General features: G+C 45.3%; 5 protein-coding genes across 5 annotated transcripts; 2 read left to right on the top strand and 3 right to left on the bottom strand.

The window, feature by feature from the left end:
- Positions 1-3: 3 nt before the first annotated feature.
- F4813DRAFT_53866 (FAD/NAD(P)-binding domain-containing protein) lies at positions 4-1,829 on the bottom strand. Its single transcript, XM_049248621.1, has 3 exons — positions 810-1,829; positions 455-757; positions 4-386 (listed from the first exon to the last, which is right to left on the bottom strand). The coding sequence occupies exons 1-3, from the start codon at positions 1,665-1,667 to the stop codon at positions 225-227; spliced, it is 1,323 nt and encodes a 440-aa protein (XP_049100067.1). The 5' UTR covers positions 1,668-1,829; the 3' UTR covers positions 4-224.
- A 1,167-nt stretch (positions 1,830-2,996) lies between these two features.
- On the bottom strand, positions 2,997-5,168 carry F4813DRAFT_380457 (uncharacterized protein; the record flags this gene model as incomplete). The annotated part of the gene is made up of 5 exons (XM_049245567.1): positions 2,997-3,022; positions 3,075-3,654; positions 3,772-4,650; positions 4,730-4,884; positions 5,009-5,168. 5 exons carry the CDS (start codon positions 5,166-5,168, stop codon positions 2,997-2,999), a joined length of 1,800 nt encoding a protein of 599 aa, XP_049100066.1.
- Positions 5,169-6,244: 1,076 nt separating this feature from the next.
- On the bottom strand, positions 6,245-8,440 carry F4813DRAFT_380456 (major facilitator superfamily domain-containing protein; the record flags this gene model as incomplete). The annotated part of the gene is made up of 8 exons (XM_049245566.1): positions 6,245-6,547; positions 6,759-6,807; positions 6,885-7,039; positions 7,103-7,246; positions 7,389-7,692; positions 7,819-8,053; positions 8,134-8,206; positions 8,255-8,440. The coding sequence occupies 8 exons, from the start codon at positions 8,438-8,440 to the stop codon at positions 6,245-6,247; spliced, it is 1,449 nt and encodes a 482-aa protein (XP_049100065.1).
- A 1,128-nt stretch (positions 8,441-9,568) lies between these two features.
- F4813DRAFT_357339 (uncharacterized protein) lies at positions 9,569-10,288 on the top strand. The gene is made up of 2 exons (XM_049243108.1): positions 9,569-9,619; positions 9,700-10,288. Exon 2 carries the CDS (start codon positions 9,835-9,837, stop codon positions 10,084-10,086), a length of 252 nt encoding a protein of 83 aa, XP_049100064.1. The 5' UTR covers positions 9,569-9,619; positions 9,700-9,834; the 3' UTR covers positions 10,087-10,288.
- Positions 10,289-12,404: 2,116 nt separating this feature from the next.
- On the top strand, positions 12,405-14,218 carry F4813DRAFT_380455 (cytochrome P450; the record flags this gene model as incomplete). Its single annotated transcript, XM_049245565.1, has 5 exons — positions 12,405-12,513; positions 12,571-12,801; positions 12,875-12,909; positions 12,970-13,347; positions 13,388-14,218. 5 exons carry the CDS (start codon positions 12,405-12,407, stop codon positions 14,216-14,218), a joined length of 1,584 nt encoding a protein of 527 aa, XP_049100063.1.
- Positions 14,219-14,715: the final 497 nt, after the last annotated feature.

The raw sequence follows: 14,715 nt of genomic DNA, 5'->3' as shown, positions 1-14,715 counted from the left end.
TAATAATGCGGTTAAGATGATTTACAATTGTATTAGGATGTAGCTTGCTCTAAGTTCTAATTTTGCTATTACCAACAGAAGTCCGCTTCTACTGAACTTGGGAATGTCAACCTTGCGCCATGCCTTGTCTGTAACCATCATAGCAACGAGTTGGCTACGATCGACCTTATGCCTCCATAAATAAGGAACTTAATTATACACCAGTTCAATGGGAACGAATCCATTTAGATCTTCGCCTTGATCTTCCGTAAGAATTCCCCGTCGTCCTCAAAGGGCTTAGCACCTAGCCTATGCCAGGCCCCCGCAGCCATGAGAGCCTCGTTTTTCTCCTTTCCGGGAAATAGGAACTCAGCCTTCTCATCACCGACGTTGGCAACTGATTTATCCTGCGACAAGTCCGTCATTAGTATTACTGTACATACGGAGGGTGTGACATAAAGTAAACTTCACTTACGAGTCCCAAAGTCAACTTGATTCCACCGTCAGTCCAATGCGGCACATACTTGTCCTTGGGCTTCTTGCCTTCTGTAGCAGATACCACATTGAAAGCAACAATCGTAGCCTGGCGCATTGCAGACCTCGAGTTTGGATGTGAGGTGTTGGTCTCAGAGACATCTCCACAAACATATACGTTAGGTAGGGATTCATCCTGAAGCTGCAGAGTAGGCTTGGTAAGGATATGGCCTGATTCAGATATAGATGTCGGGCTCAGCTCCGAAATCAGCTTGGAGTCGGGCCTTTGACCTGCGCAGTTGACCTATGGAACTTGTTAGCTCGGACAATAAAGGGGAGGCGGTAGGATGACATACCAGGTAATCGCATGCAATCTCTTTTCCACTCTTTAAGATGGCAATGCCCTTCTCTTTGTCCTCGCTAACCAATCTATCCCCAGTAATAAGCTCGATTCCCAGGTCCTTAATACCATTTGTCGCGGCGGCTTGCAACTTCGGCCCAAACCGGTGCATCACAGAATCTCTTGAATGTACTAAGGTGACATGCTTCTCTGGGTACTTTGACTTCGCATCCGTAGCTAGCTCAACGCCTGCAGCACCTCCACCCACGACGACTAGATTCTTCGACTCGCGGATTTGCCTCTGCATCTCTCTCATGAGCTTCATTCCTTCCTCCTTATCATAGGTTCCAACACGACTAGGTAGAGTATCGGTAGCACCTGCGCCAGTAGCTACGACCAGGAACTCGTATGGAATCTCCTCGCCGGTCTCAGCCAAACGCACGCTGTGTCGCGAGATGCTAGCGACACGGTCTTTGATCCACGACACCTTGCCTCCATCGGCATCCAAGGATCCGGGGGGCAGAAGTCCGCCATAAGGGATGAATGCCTTGTGCTCGTGGCCCTCGGCGACGCAGAATCTGGGAAGTACCCAAGTGAAATGGAAGTGGTCTCGGGGTTCGATGACGATGATACGGTATTCCGAGTTTGGAAGCAAATATCGCGCGATATTACTGGCAGCGAAGTAGCCTGCGATAGAGGCGCCTATGATAATTATATTACGGGGTTTCTCTGGGTCTGCGGAGGACGAAGAGGAAGAAAACATGGCATGACGTAAAAGTTTGAGGCGGAAAGCTAGGTTGTGACGGAGGTTTGTGAGGATCGTTGACACAGCGAAGCCGGCGCCATTGATTATTAGAATTGGTTTCTCTAACATCTTTGATGCGGGCTGGACGACGATGCCTCAAGGTCTAGCTCAAGCCGGAGACGGAGAATCTAATAGGCTGTTTGGCTATTGTAAGCCCGGAACATGAGGGTTCGAAGAAACAGGTGGGATTTTATAATTATTCGTATTAATAGAGATGCGTCTCAATAAGCATGGAAAAGGAGAGAGGAAAGAAAACAAATAAATTAGACAAGGGAGAACTTAAGAAGTAAGTATATAAGTAAAATACGATTCCCCGAGGAATCTAGAAGTCCGATGACTTATATCCTTCCCTCTCGAATCTGATAAGATTAGATCGTCTTCAGCTCGACCACGCTAATTGGTCTCGCTATTTCCTATTGGGGCAATGTGGGCTTTAGACCGAGCCCGAGTTCGGCTCGGAGCTCGGATTCGGGGGCTACGGAAATAGAGTTTTCGGCACCGACGCGTAATGTAAGTCGCGATATTTAAGGGTAGGGCGAGACCGTGGCTTGTACATAATCTCGCTTCTTGCAGAAATACGCACGGTGAGACACGTGTACCCATTCCTTTCCCGTTTCCTTTGTCTGGTCGATGGTAAGTTGATGTATTATTGGACACTAGGAATACAGAAACTCCGTGTCCTTGACGAGTGTTAATAAGTCTGTTGCACTGTGCAAGCAACTTATACATAGTAAAAGTGGCTTTTCTAAATTATATTTAACCTAGTAGTTATAGCTAAACTCTTAAATAAATATTGATTCATTTAAAACGCCGTTTAATTGCAACATCCATCAATTATATAGTGAATCGACTGTAAATTAGTTGTAACAATTTACTAACCTGGGTTAGCTGCTTGTATGCTAAAGGTTAACCGTCATCCTGTGAGTCAACCCGGATGCAATTGATACTAGTCTGTTTAACTTACAGGCGATGGAATATATGCGACTATCTACCGGCCTTAGGCATTGCCCAAATGTGCCGTTCTCATGGGGGTCAATAACACAGGTGGAACAATCCTCTAAGCGTTGTGGTGAGTACAATCGCCGTAGTGACTCTAACATACAACCGCGTCAAGACCATATACGATGTTATCGTAGGTCTTCGTGATGCTCCAAAAATAATCAAGGAATTTTCACAATAGTGTGGATTATATTGACCCATCTTCTCCATTAAACACTCAAATATTAGGGCGTCTTGGCATAAATTCAGAAGGTAATACCGTCATTTATGCATGTATTGGTTTAAAGAGGAAATATACTAAGCTACCTATTTGACAACTATCTCTTCAAGGTGTAGGTTGGCATTATTTATCTAGGTAACAGGTACCTCCCTAGATAATGGCCAATCGAGTTCAAACCATTAATGTTCGCAGAAAAGTAGTGGTTCTATTGAGATCAGTATTGCATATTCTTTCGCACAGAATAAAGTCTAATAAACGTACCTCGCTCATTTTCTCTTCCCATTTATCATTTGTCCAGCTACGTTCATCCATGAGGACTTCCCGTACCTCCTCAGCTCGCTCCCAGCTCATGGGGAAGTCCTCCACAAAGTCTATAATCATGTCGAAGATCTCAACTGGGATTTTCGAAAAGGGAGAGATTTTACGAACTTCGGGTGCCCACCAATCTCGTCGCTGTGGTGGAACGACCCCGGTAGACAGTACACGGATGTTAGGATCGACGAGAAACATGGCAAGGATTTTCCTGAGGCCTGGCTTGGTTGGGTCTTCCAGTCGAAATGGTTGCACTTGGTGCTGAAACACATTAGGGAAGGCAAGTAGGCGCCCAGGCTGCGTGAGTACACTTCCGAGCTCCTGGAAGGGCGGATCATCGTGGTCGTCCACAATCCCCATCCAACGCATTAGAGATTGGAACTCATACTGAGGTGGTGTCTCGCGCACTTTTTCGGCATCGACAGCCTGCTTGAATGCGAGCCGGCTTTCGCTAATGTTCTCGGCGTCGTAATAATAGAGTGCGGTAGCGACGATTCTTTCATTGAGTGCTCCTTCGATATGCCACTTGAATGATGGAAGTTAGCATTTTATTATTTGAAGGAAATATCCAGATTTGATACGGTAATTCTGGCTTTAGGGGAGGCTCGAAGAAGGGGGAAAGAAAAACCGAACGCTACATACGCTGCCGCCATCATACTCGGGATCCTCGGGGGTCAAGTGGATATTTGCAAGCTTGAATATAACCTGAAGACCAGAAGGGAAATCCTTTTTCAGGTCTGGCTTGCCTGGGGAGTCTCTTTCGCGAGGAGTGTAATCTTTAGGTTCGGGCCATCGAAGAACCTTATGCCCCTCGTACCACTCCTCAAACTCTTCAACATATCTATCATATCTGTCAAGTTCGTATCTGTCACGTGCGTTTCTTGGCTCATTTTCAAGATTCTGGAGCAACCGATCTGGGACGGTAACACCTTCAGGCAAGTAGTAGTCTTTCGGACCTTCGGGCTCGCATATGATGCGTGGTTTTAGTGCTGATTCGCGGAACAAACACTCTTCCCAAAGGGGAACGGCCGCAGAAATGAACTTTTCGAAGACTTCGTACAAGTCCTTGTGGTCCACGGGATGTAGGTTGTTGATGTAGCTTGAAATCCTGGGACCAGTCTTTGTCCATGCAATATCGCTAGGTAACCATTGGGTGCTCCCCCAGAGCGAGGGCTCGTTGGCTGCCTTTTTCCCAACCAATCTCGTAGTCTCCCCTTCGCCAATAATTGAAGCACAGTCTTCAAGTGGAACTTTACCATAGGGTAAAACACGTGTGGTGCCGTAGACAAGTGGGAATAGAGATGGATGTAAGAGGTCGAGGACTTGTTCACCAGACCCAGGATGCCAATCTTTGTCCTTGTCAGGCACATCTTCCAAGGATTTAATACCGAGCCTAAGATCATCAACTAGTGAAGACGGGACGATTGTGTCAGACTTGGCAACGGCTAACTCGGCGTCTAACACATTGACGATGCCAGTCTTTTTCACCTGCTTCGCCTTATCGCGGAGTTCCTTGATACACTAAATTGTGTTAGCCCGGGCTTTCGTCTTTGATGTATTTGATAGTAATTAAGATGCCTAAGGTACGGGTAGAACCTACGTTTTCAAACATCTTGTCAGACAAATAGACATCGCCGTCGAAGTTTTGATGCGAAGCCATCTTTGCTTCCTCTTTCCATTTGGCAACAATTGTCTCGTCGAAAACCTTTTCTTCCCAATTCGGTTTGTCTGAAATCTGGTTGATGAAACCCATCACTAGTTTTCATCTTGTTACTAACAACCTTCATTTACGAGTTTAAGGAGCGGGGATAAAGGAGGCCTAGCACGAATAAACTATTTCAACTAGTCCTAAATAAAAAAGGAACTAGATGCGACTTACTGCGAATTTCACGCAACGTGAGGCCAACACTCTTGAAATACTTTTTATCCCAGAGGGCATGAAGGAAGCATGAGGTGGACTTGTCGTGATCTGGCTCGTAGTCAATAGGCAAGCCGAAGCCAGGAAGGTTAAGCCTCCCAGATGAATTCTGGGGAGGCATATTGAAGTGAATGCCTGATTTGAGCCAAATAGAAGACAGTATGAATGCGATGGGTTATAATACCTAAATTTAAATACGTGAAATAATAGAAATGACGAGAGAGTAAAATGTTAAAAAAAAAAAATCAAGACCACTCGTCGAGCTAAATGTTCCGATCCTCCTTATCAGGCACCCGGCCGCTGCCTACGAATGTTGGTAGTAACCTTGAATAAATCTGTGGAGAATGAATAAATTTGCCAGAAACTATAGGACTGTTGGTTAGGTACAACTGAGATGTACTAACTGAATTTCATTATTGTGAATATAAATAAGCAGTAACGTCTGCGCCGTTCCCAACTACATAAAACCCCAGTTCTTCGGCATTACACCAACGGGCCTTGGCGCTTAGCCGCCCGCTGCTGCTCCGTCTTAGTTCCGGTGCTCCAGAATCAAGTTTGACTGGCTTTATAAACACTCGTTAATATGTGCGTAGTCATCTAACAAGATATCTGACAGCATATTTCGTTCTACCAGAGCTGAGGATGACTTTATCAACGGAATTGCTTGCTAGCACTATATGTAGCATTGAATGGCAAGCCTTGTTCAGACGTGGAATCAATGCTGATGAGAAGCGGCGGTGTGTTGTGAATTAAGTTGGGGAGAAGCGTGAGGGTCAGATGTAGCGGAAATAAAGTGTTAAGGCTGACGTTTTCAATGGTTATATCTTCAGCTTCATCCTTCAGCGGCACGAAGTTCGGACTAAACGGATTTCCCCCGGCGTTGCTAATGAGAACAGTGAGGTTCAGACCATCAAGCATTCTCTTGATCGCCGTAAGGTCTAGTGCTAAGTAAAGTAGTCGAAGAAGTGAAGGGTTTTGAGATATCAGCCATTTTTTATCACGCCGAGTTAAGTACCCCCCTGACTGTCCGAATGTATATATTAAATATTAGATATATGTAGCTTGTGTTTATTAAACTCTGTCTCTTGCCTAAGAGGTACCTCAGACAAGGTAAAACGGTGCTTTTAATGAGTCGCCAAGTGAATCGTAATCGTTAAAGGTGCATTTTACAGATTATCCAACTTCTTACCAATGCTATCAACATCTCCGCTTCCAGTAGATAACTCTTTGGATTCCAGGGTGTGAAGCCTTTTTTCCGCAATGCTTGATATTAATCCATTCCATAGCACAAGAGACAGGGACAACCATACAAATGCCTGCAAGCCCCAAAATAATTGTACGACGCACTGCTTCGACGTATGCGGCGCGTAGAGCTTCAAGCACCGTAGGAGAAGTAGCTACAATTTGTAGCCCTGTTGCACCGGCTTCAATCACTGCGGCCGGGGTCACAGCGTTAGTGTACCGTGGTACAGCAACGTTGAGTCCATCGATCAAGAGTGCCTGTCCGATTGCAGTTCCCACGGCGCTTTTTCAAGTTAGTTGATGATAAGATACATTGATTTCCCAAGTATGACCTGGTATAACCACTGGGAAGAACCACTAGGAAGCGAAGCTTGGGTTAAAGGAAAAGTTAGAAAATACATACCCTGCGAGGTGAAATGAGAATACATTGATAGCTGTTTAAGAGTAAGGTTTTCTATATTTCAATTACCATAGAGGCTGAAGTCGACGTACCATTTCCTGTTGCTACATCGTCGGGTCTAGGAGGAGCCAACTGTTAGTTTCTTTATAATGATGAACTAGGATGCTAAGAAGTACATACTCAAGAACAACCTACACTGCTGTATATGGCAATTGACCCGCCATACCAAGGCCGATCCCAGTTAACACCAAGTACGTAGCCCATTTCGCAGTAGAGGTAGAGAGATTAACGGTCGTAAGGAGACCAGCTCCAACACTACAAACCACGCCTCCGGCTATCATGTAAGGTACCTTGGAGACGCCCTGTCAGCCAAAATTCAAAGCTTATAGAGAGGCATGATGAGAACTACTTACATAGTACCCCCATTTGGACACTATTCCCCCAGTAATAATCAAAGCAACTATCTGGGGGCCAACAAGTGCAATGTATCTGAGTCCACTTTCGGTGGTGGACGCTCCCTGTGCGGATTGGAATAGAATCGGGAGATAGTACCCATACTACAATTGTTAGTCAGTAGTCAGAAAACCCATTATTTAAACAGGCATTCCTAAATATACCTAGGTAACACTTACGACAACGGAAATTATGCCAAAACCCATTAGGGTGATTGCTCCCACATATACTGAGCTTCTTCAGGACTCGAATTGGAATGAGGGCATGATCCCCTTGTCTCACGAGCCAGTAACAGAAGCAGAGCATCAAGACCCCAAAACCGACGAAGAGGCCAATGATCCTCTGGTCACTCCAAGGATATGCACCCCCACCCCAGGTCAGTGCGAGTAAGATGCATGTTATTGCACCGAGGAAAAGGATAAGCCCCGACGCGTCCATGTGTCGAAGCTTCTCACGTACCGGTAGAGCTTGGTTAGCTTCTTTCGATACCTGACCGAGGTGCACAAACAGTAATACGATGATAATAACACACGCACCGGCCGGGAGGTTACTGCTATGGTGATCAGAAGAAATATATTAATCCGTATTCGCGGGGCTTGAGGTAGTCTCACATCCAAAAACACCAACCTGTTCATAGGTTAGCGATAGACGTAGTTATCCATAGACCAGTTGATACATACGCCAGTTCACATATTGTGTTAGAGCACCACCTATTACCGGCCCGCAGCAGACAGCCACAGCCATAGAGCCGACCACAATACCTTGATACAGAGGCACTTTGTCAATGGTAACAGTGTGGCTAATGATAGCAAGAGCTCCTTGAAGCAGACCCGCGCCTCCTAGGCCAAACCATGCTTGTCCGAAAATGAGCACAGCGGACGTTGGAGCGGCGGCGCAGATAGCAGAGCCCACTGGATGATAATGTGGTGAGTTAGCTCCCATTTAGACGTGAATGAGGAGCCCGTAATAAAAAGGCATTTGGATCGCATACCTTCGAAAATAACCAGCGACGTTACATATACCACTTTAGCATTGAAGAATTTGTAGAGATTTCCAAATAAAGGCTAAAATGCCGTCAATGTAAGCATATATGCCGACCCATACCAAGCTACGTCCGGTAACGATCGAAACTGGGTCGTGATGCGAGGAATGGCAACGGCGACAATGTTGACGTCGAGCCCAAATAAAAATACCCCAAGGCACAGGCTACCTATAACGGTTACGAGGCGCCATGAGGTTAATTGACTTGAGCCTGTCTGGGAACTTTGGGCTCCGGCGTTCGAGTCGTCTTCGGCCATAGGTGCTTGAAAAAGAGGCAAAATGAGTATAGGGACAACGAAATAGAATAAAAGCAAGCGGCGGGCTAGAAATGTTAGGTACCTCGTAAACCCACGAGATTATACAATAAATGTGAAAAATGAGAACATAGGAAAAGCCATGTATATAGTGTTGGTGTAGTAAAAGATAAAGGCTGGCTGCAAACCAAGCATAAACACGCAAGGGAGGCTTAAAGGATTTATTAATTATTCGTTTTTGAAATTCGGTTGGTTGCACCAGTGTATTGAGGTTTCAATGGCGTGTGTTTACTAATTATATAGCGTTCTGTATTATATTATATTACACGGCATTTTGAGACGTATCGTTTCGTTGGTTACACATAACACGGCCTCCATGGGGTTCCCCCTGGCTACCTACATGTATGTACTGACCAGTTAATTTTAGGTATATTTTTCAAATTTGCAAACTCGGATCGGATAATGAACTAGGACAAAAAAAACCCCAACGCTTCTGTAATACAAATGACTCGTGGGTATAGTCTCGTATCTCCTGTAGTCAGTGCTTCTCTGCAATTTCAACGATAACATCCATGTCTTTCATAGGGCCATTAAGGCCGAAAGATGGCGTCGTAGAATTCAAACGCGGGAAGGTAATTGGCGTTCCCTCTGAATCCTTAGATATATCTATGTGAAAGCGATGGAAGAGAATTGCAACGAATCCGAAGATCTCCTGTCTGGCTAGTGTCTGTCCCGGACACAAAATAGCTCTTCCGCCAAATGGTCTGAAAGAGGGAGAACGAGCCAAGGACTTCTTCTTAAGGAACTTCATTGAAGATGGAATCAAGATTTGGGATACTCGATGAAAGGAATTTGATATCTAGCTGGCCATCTCGCCAAGCAGCCTCAGTCTCTTGTTTTACCAATTTCATGAGAGAATCCTCATATTATGAAACATGGGCTAGAAGCCAGAAACAGCTATTGTATTCAGTAGACACCGCCCTAAAGTTATCGTTAGAACTAAAACTAGATTAGTTTATTGAAAAGCTAATTAGAGACTATACTTACGCCTAGAAGATCATGACTATCATGGAAACCTCAGACTTCAAGTCCATTCCGACAATGTCCATGCCATTAAGAATATTGGTAATCGCCCAGGACGCCTTGGTTCGTTGATTCTTGGGTAGTTGAATAATCTTCTCACTGCGTCCATGAGGTTAGTCCGATGCTCATTCACGGGCAAACTGAAAACTTTAGGACAACGAAACAAAGATCATCCATACAAGAGGGCGTGTATGTATGTATGTATGTATTCGATAACGAAGAATATCACACTAAAGCCAGGTCCAACGCCAAAGCAAAAGGCAAGCAATCCGTCCGTCGCCATCTAATCTCTATAGCCCACTATCATCGTCATAATGCACTTCCAGCAGGCCGTACCAAACGAGCTCCGAAGTCTTGCGTTTAAGCTGGAGGATAAACAGCCGATTATCGAGCAGAAATCGCAGTCTCGTTCCCTTAGAATTGCAGCCGTCTTGCTCTCATTATTAGCTTTTCCCACCATACAAGTACTGGGCGAGTCATGCGTCTTGCGTCTGATACCGGCTTCATCACCTTGCTTGCCCCAGTCTCTATCAATTCAAAGTCAAACTTCGCAAGGAGCATCGTGAGACTAAAAATCATCTGATGCGTTGCGTAATGACGTCCTGGACAGATGAGATCCCCCTCCATAGGGATACCAAAGCCCCAAAAGTCCCTCTACAGAGAATCTTTTTCTAGGCGAAGGTGAGTTTGAATCCTTCGCTGATGTGTTTCCGGATTTGCGGAATCCAGCCAGTGAATGATGTAACCATTCTGAATGCACGAGAAACCGCTCGGCATCGAACTCCCCAAGCGACTTATTGAGTATCCTACCGGCCCGTTCCTAGGCCGAATAATCAAGTGCAGAGCTTCTATTGTACATAACCACATAGCTGTCTTTAGGAATAGAGTAGCCAGCAATATTTATATCACCATACTCTGCAAATCTAATAGCCACGATCGCAATATAGAGGCGTAGCACTTCGGCATAAGCTGATTGTAGCGAAGGTTGGATTGTGAGCTTCTTGATTTCAAGGTTAATACCGTCACCGGAGGATCACTCGCCAATTTCTTCTTTTAATCGTGATAACAGTTCCGGATCTCTAAGCACCTCATACACAAACCAAAACATGGAAGTCACCATGTTAGTGGTGGCCCTAACATATTATTAGGCGCGCATTTTGAATGAAGTGAGATGGGGGTGTGAGTGACTCGCGCAAATATTAAGCCAAAATCCTCTGTAGCTCGAACATCAGGAGTCATCTCCTTTGTGTGTAGTGAGTAGTTTTCCCTCGCTCTAATGAGCTTAAAATCAAAATATGTTATAAGATACTTGATACAATTCTCTGGTGCTACATTGCTCTCTTTCCGTGGACTCTTTCCCACGCCCGAGTCATCGTCCAAATATAATTGGACGGCGCTTTTGGGAAGGTCAAGAAGATTATGGATCGCAAATAGTGTGGCGGATTTATTTGTTATTCTCTTAGCAGCTCTGAAAGCAGCCTTGATGTTATTGATATTTCTAAAAAAGAAGAGTCTGATAGGACCTGCTCTCAACTGAAGTGGTGCATCCGATTTAAAGGCTCCCCTTGACGATATGAACCATTAGTTCTTATTACTGGAATAGAAACAACAACTAGGGGGAGATCAAACACTCTTACTGCAGCTTGAGGAGATATTCAGCAGGATTTAGGAAAGCAAAAGCATGGAATAACCCGGGGATCCAATAAGGTACAATAGGTGCTTCTCGTATCGTGTCATTGTTATTACTATTCCTTTTTATTTCCGTTCGAAACTGAACGCAGGACATGCAGTAAGTGAACAATAAGGACAGGAGTCCCAGAATAGGCCACTTTACCCAAGTCTCGACAAGAGAGTCAGGGTTAAGGGAACGCAGAATTTCGATTCCTTGGGCCTACTACCTCACCAGACTAACGGACAGGATTGTAAATTAGCAGTTAAGAATAGTATAGCTTACCGATACACCTCGAAACTTCGGTCCATAGATGAAGTTAGCCAAACTATCTGAGCTCGTAAGGCTACCATGTGAACCCGCAAAGGAAGTCATCCACATGGTGAACGATTATCGCTGGTAATTCATGAGAAGAATGATAGTAAGAGAGAATACTTTCATAGATAAGAAACTGGTTTTAGTCGAAAGGCTACATATCTAAGGATGGCCATGATTTAATAAGACGGTGTTGAGTCTGGGTACCTAAGGATTTGATTTGACTATTCATCATCCCAGGGTCAACTTAGTAGATTCTCGTTAGGCCAATCATCCACATATCTTACAATCTATGCGTCCCTGAGTCACTGTTGGCGATAGGATAGACCACTATAACTGTGATCTTACACAGGTACCTAGAAGGTCAACCTAGGTACTTGTAGGTACTTTTCGGGCTCGGGCTTGGCTGTTGGAGCTCGAATTCTGTTGGAGATCGCTCAGCTCGAGATACCTCTATACATTAAATGAGCTTTTTAATCAAGGCCCCCGGTTCTGGCGAATCGCGATAGATCTAACCTTGGTATGTAAGCAATGCCAATACATACCTAACCTACCTACCTAGGTACACATCATCCCTTACTTAGCTCCTAGGTAAACATGAGATATAGAGGTCTTTATAAGCATTGTACACGTAAATTTCCCAAACGAAACGAAATCCGTGAGGTGTCACCTCATCCCTTTATCCTTGTTAGGGCTGTTGGGCCATTCAAGTTGGCCCCCAATACGCTCTCCACTCCCGCCTATCTCCCTTTTCCTATTCAGCGGCGGTCATTCTCACAATTTACTGCATCCGACTCTTTATTAGATTTCTTGTTGATAAATTAACAACGTGAGACGCATCCTCTTGGTGGGTACCTAAATGCCATTGCACGGCTTGTTCAGTCTTATCTATCTACACCAATGGCTTGGCTTGTAATGCTACTAACCGTCGCTCTTTTGCTGATAGGTGCTACGTTAGTTAGCACTGGCGTTTGCCTCCTACAGAACTATCGGGCTGCTCGATCCATTGGTATCCCCATACGCATCATTCCTATTAGCCCCCTCAACCCATTCTAGGTCTTGCTAGACCGAAAGGTCCTCTCCTTCTTCCGCCGTCTGCCTTTCGGTGACAACAGCTTCACTCGGTATAACTGGCGAGGATGGGAGGTCGAAGATAGATATCGATCCCATTCCGAAATGGGGGATATTTGGGTCTTAGTAACACCTTTCAAGAACTGGATCTATGTCAACGACCCTCAAGCTTTAATGTCACTATTTCGGAGAGGAACTGACTTTCCACGTCCCGTCTTCGTTAATGGTATGTGCGAGATTAGCCCAAGCTACCCATTTTAAGTATATGTGACGTGATGCTAACAACAATCAAATATTAGAGATCTTAAATGTATTCGGGCCTAACATATCGACTGTAAGTCAACGTCCTCACTCACGTACTAAGGATATGCTAATAGAAGCTTGTGTTTTATAGGCTGAAGGGGACAGATGGAAAACGCAGCGGAAAATAGCTACTCATTGTTTCAATGAACATAACAATGAAATCGTATGGTCAGAAGCTATTAGCTTAGCCAACGACATGCTTCACTATTGGATTGCCAAGGTATCAGTCAAATCAACTGCCGACGATCTGCGCACGCTGTCTCTACACGTGCTCTCTCGCGCAGGCTTTGGAAAGTCCTTCAAATTTGTAGGCCATGACGATAAGAAATCCTCTTCGAGTCCAGCCAACAGCTACAAGGAGTCTTTGCAGACAGTCTTGGAAAACCTCGTCCTCATTCTTGGATTAGGGACCAAGTTCCTCTCCAACCCTTGGCTTCCACAAAAGTTCCGAACCGTCCACGAGGCCTGCGTCTCGTTTCAGGCATACATGACCAGCCTATACGAGGAAGGAAAAAAGGGCATTTGCCGAGGGAGAGGTGAGGGATCATAACCTCATGACATCACTAGTCCGTGCTTCCCAGGATGAAGCAAAGACTTCAGGTGGCCTCACCGAGAGTGAGATCTACGGCAATATGTTCGCCTTCAATTTCGCCGGCCATGATACAACGGCGCATATCTTCACCTTTGCGCTGTACTTTCTAGCAGCCCACCCAGATGTCCAAGACTGGCTATCACAAGAAATACGCCATGTTCTGGGTGACCGGCCCTCATCTGAGTGGGATTATCGAGCTGATTTCCCACGCCTCAAGCGCTGCCTTTCTGTAATGTACGAAACAATACGTCTCTATACAGTCGTACCGCCAATCAAGTGGACTGGTAGCCAAGCACAATCGCTCACTGTTGGTGAGAAGACAGTTGTTCTCCCTCCTCACAGCATGATCGCGCCGAGTTACGGCTCTGTACAGACAGATCCAAGATTCTGGGGTCCTGATTCTCTGAGCTGGAAGCCTTCGCGCTGGATTAAGCCCGCCGGCTCTAACGCCGATATTCCGTCAGAGCCAGGAGAAGAGGATTTCAACATGCCCGTGCGCGGGGCTTTCATAGGCTGGTCTGATGGCACTCGTGACTGTACAGGAAGGAAGTTCTCGCAGGTTGAGTTTGTAGCAACCATGGCGGTGCTGTTCTTGGACTGGCGAGTAGATCCAGTAGTAGCCAAAGGTGAGACCCTTGACGCCGCGAGGCAACGAGTTGAGAATCTTATCAAACAGGACTCCGGGTCTGTCTTGCTGCTGCAAATGTTACATCCCGAGCGTGCACCCCTAACCTGGAAGAAGCGATAAGGGGACCCAGCGACTAACATTTACTGTTGCCTTATAAAAGGCCAGGTGATGGAAATAGAAAAACTTCATGGTTGAAGTTATTGAGGAAAAAGATAAGCTGTCATGGGTCTAGGTTAGACTGTTAAGGCTTACCCGCCTTGGTAGTGCATAGACCATATCTAGGGATGGTGATAAGCCGAAGTCCTTTATGGTCTGAGCTCTTTCAATTCACGAGGTAACAACCCTCACTTCTCTTCTCGAGGGAGCATATTTTAAGTTTTGGAATATTGACAATATAATGAGTGCTATCCATATCCAAAGATGTTCGTTTCTTGTGTTAACTAATAGCAATATCTTGAATGGTTGATTGCACTCAAGCCTCTCTGTATAAGATGATGTACGAGAAGCGAACATCACCCATCGAGCTTCCAAACCACCCCCGTGAGAAGGGCTTATAAGGTATATTTATAATACAGGAAAGCTATTACGCAACGAGCTAGGTTAGGAATATCAAGATC

This window comes from Daldinia decipiens (assembly GCF_022478715.1).
Source record: "Daldinia decipiens strain CBS 113046 unplaced genomic scaffold F4813scaffold_14, whole genome shotgun sequence".
In the NCBI taxonomy this organism is placed as follows: domain Eukaryota; kingdom Fungi; phylum Ascomycota; class Sordariomycetes; order Xylariales; family Hypoxylaceae; genus Daldinia; species Daldinia decipiens.
This window is presented reverse-complemented; position numbering and strand designations above follow the sequence as displayed.

Coding starts and splice junctions, on each gene's coding strand:
- F4813DRAFT_53866 (XM_049248621.1), bottom strand. CDS start 1,667: ATGTTAGAGAAACCAATTCTAATAATCAATGGCGCCGGCTTCGCTGTG. Junction 758..809: donor AGATTGCATGCGATTACCTG/GTATGTCATCCT, acceptor CAAGTTCCATAG/GTCAACTGCGCAGGTCAAAG. Junction 387..454: donor TCAAGTTGACTTTGGGACTC/GTAAGTGAAGTT, acceptor GACTTGTCGCAG/GATAAATCAGTTGCCAACGT.
- F4813DRAFT_357339 (XM_049243108.1), top strand. CDS start 9,835: ATGCACTTCCAGCAGGCCGTACCAAACGAGCTCCGAAGTCTTGCGTTT.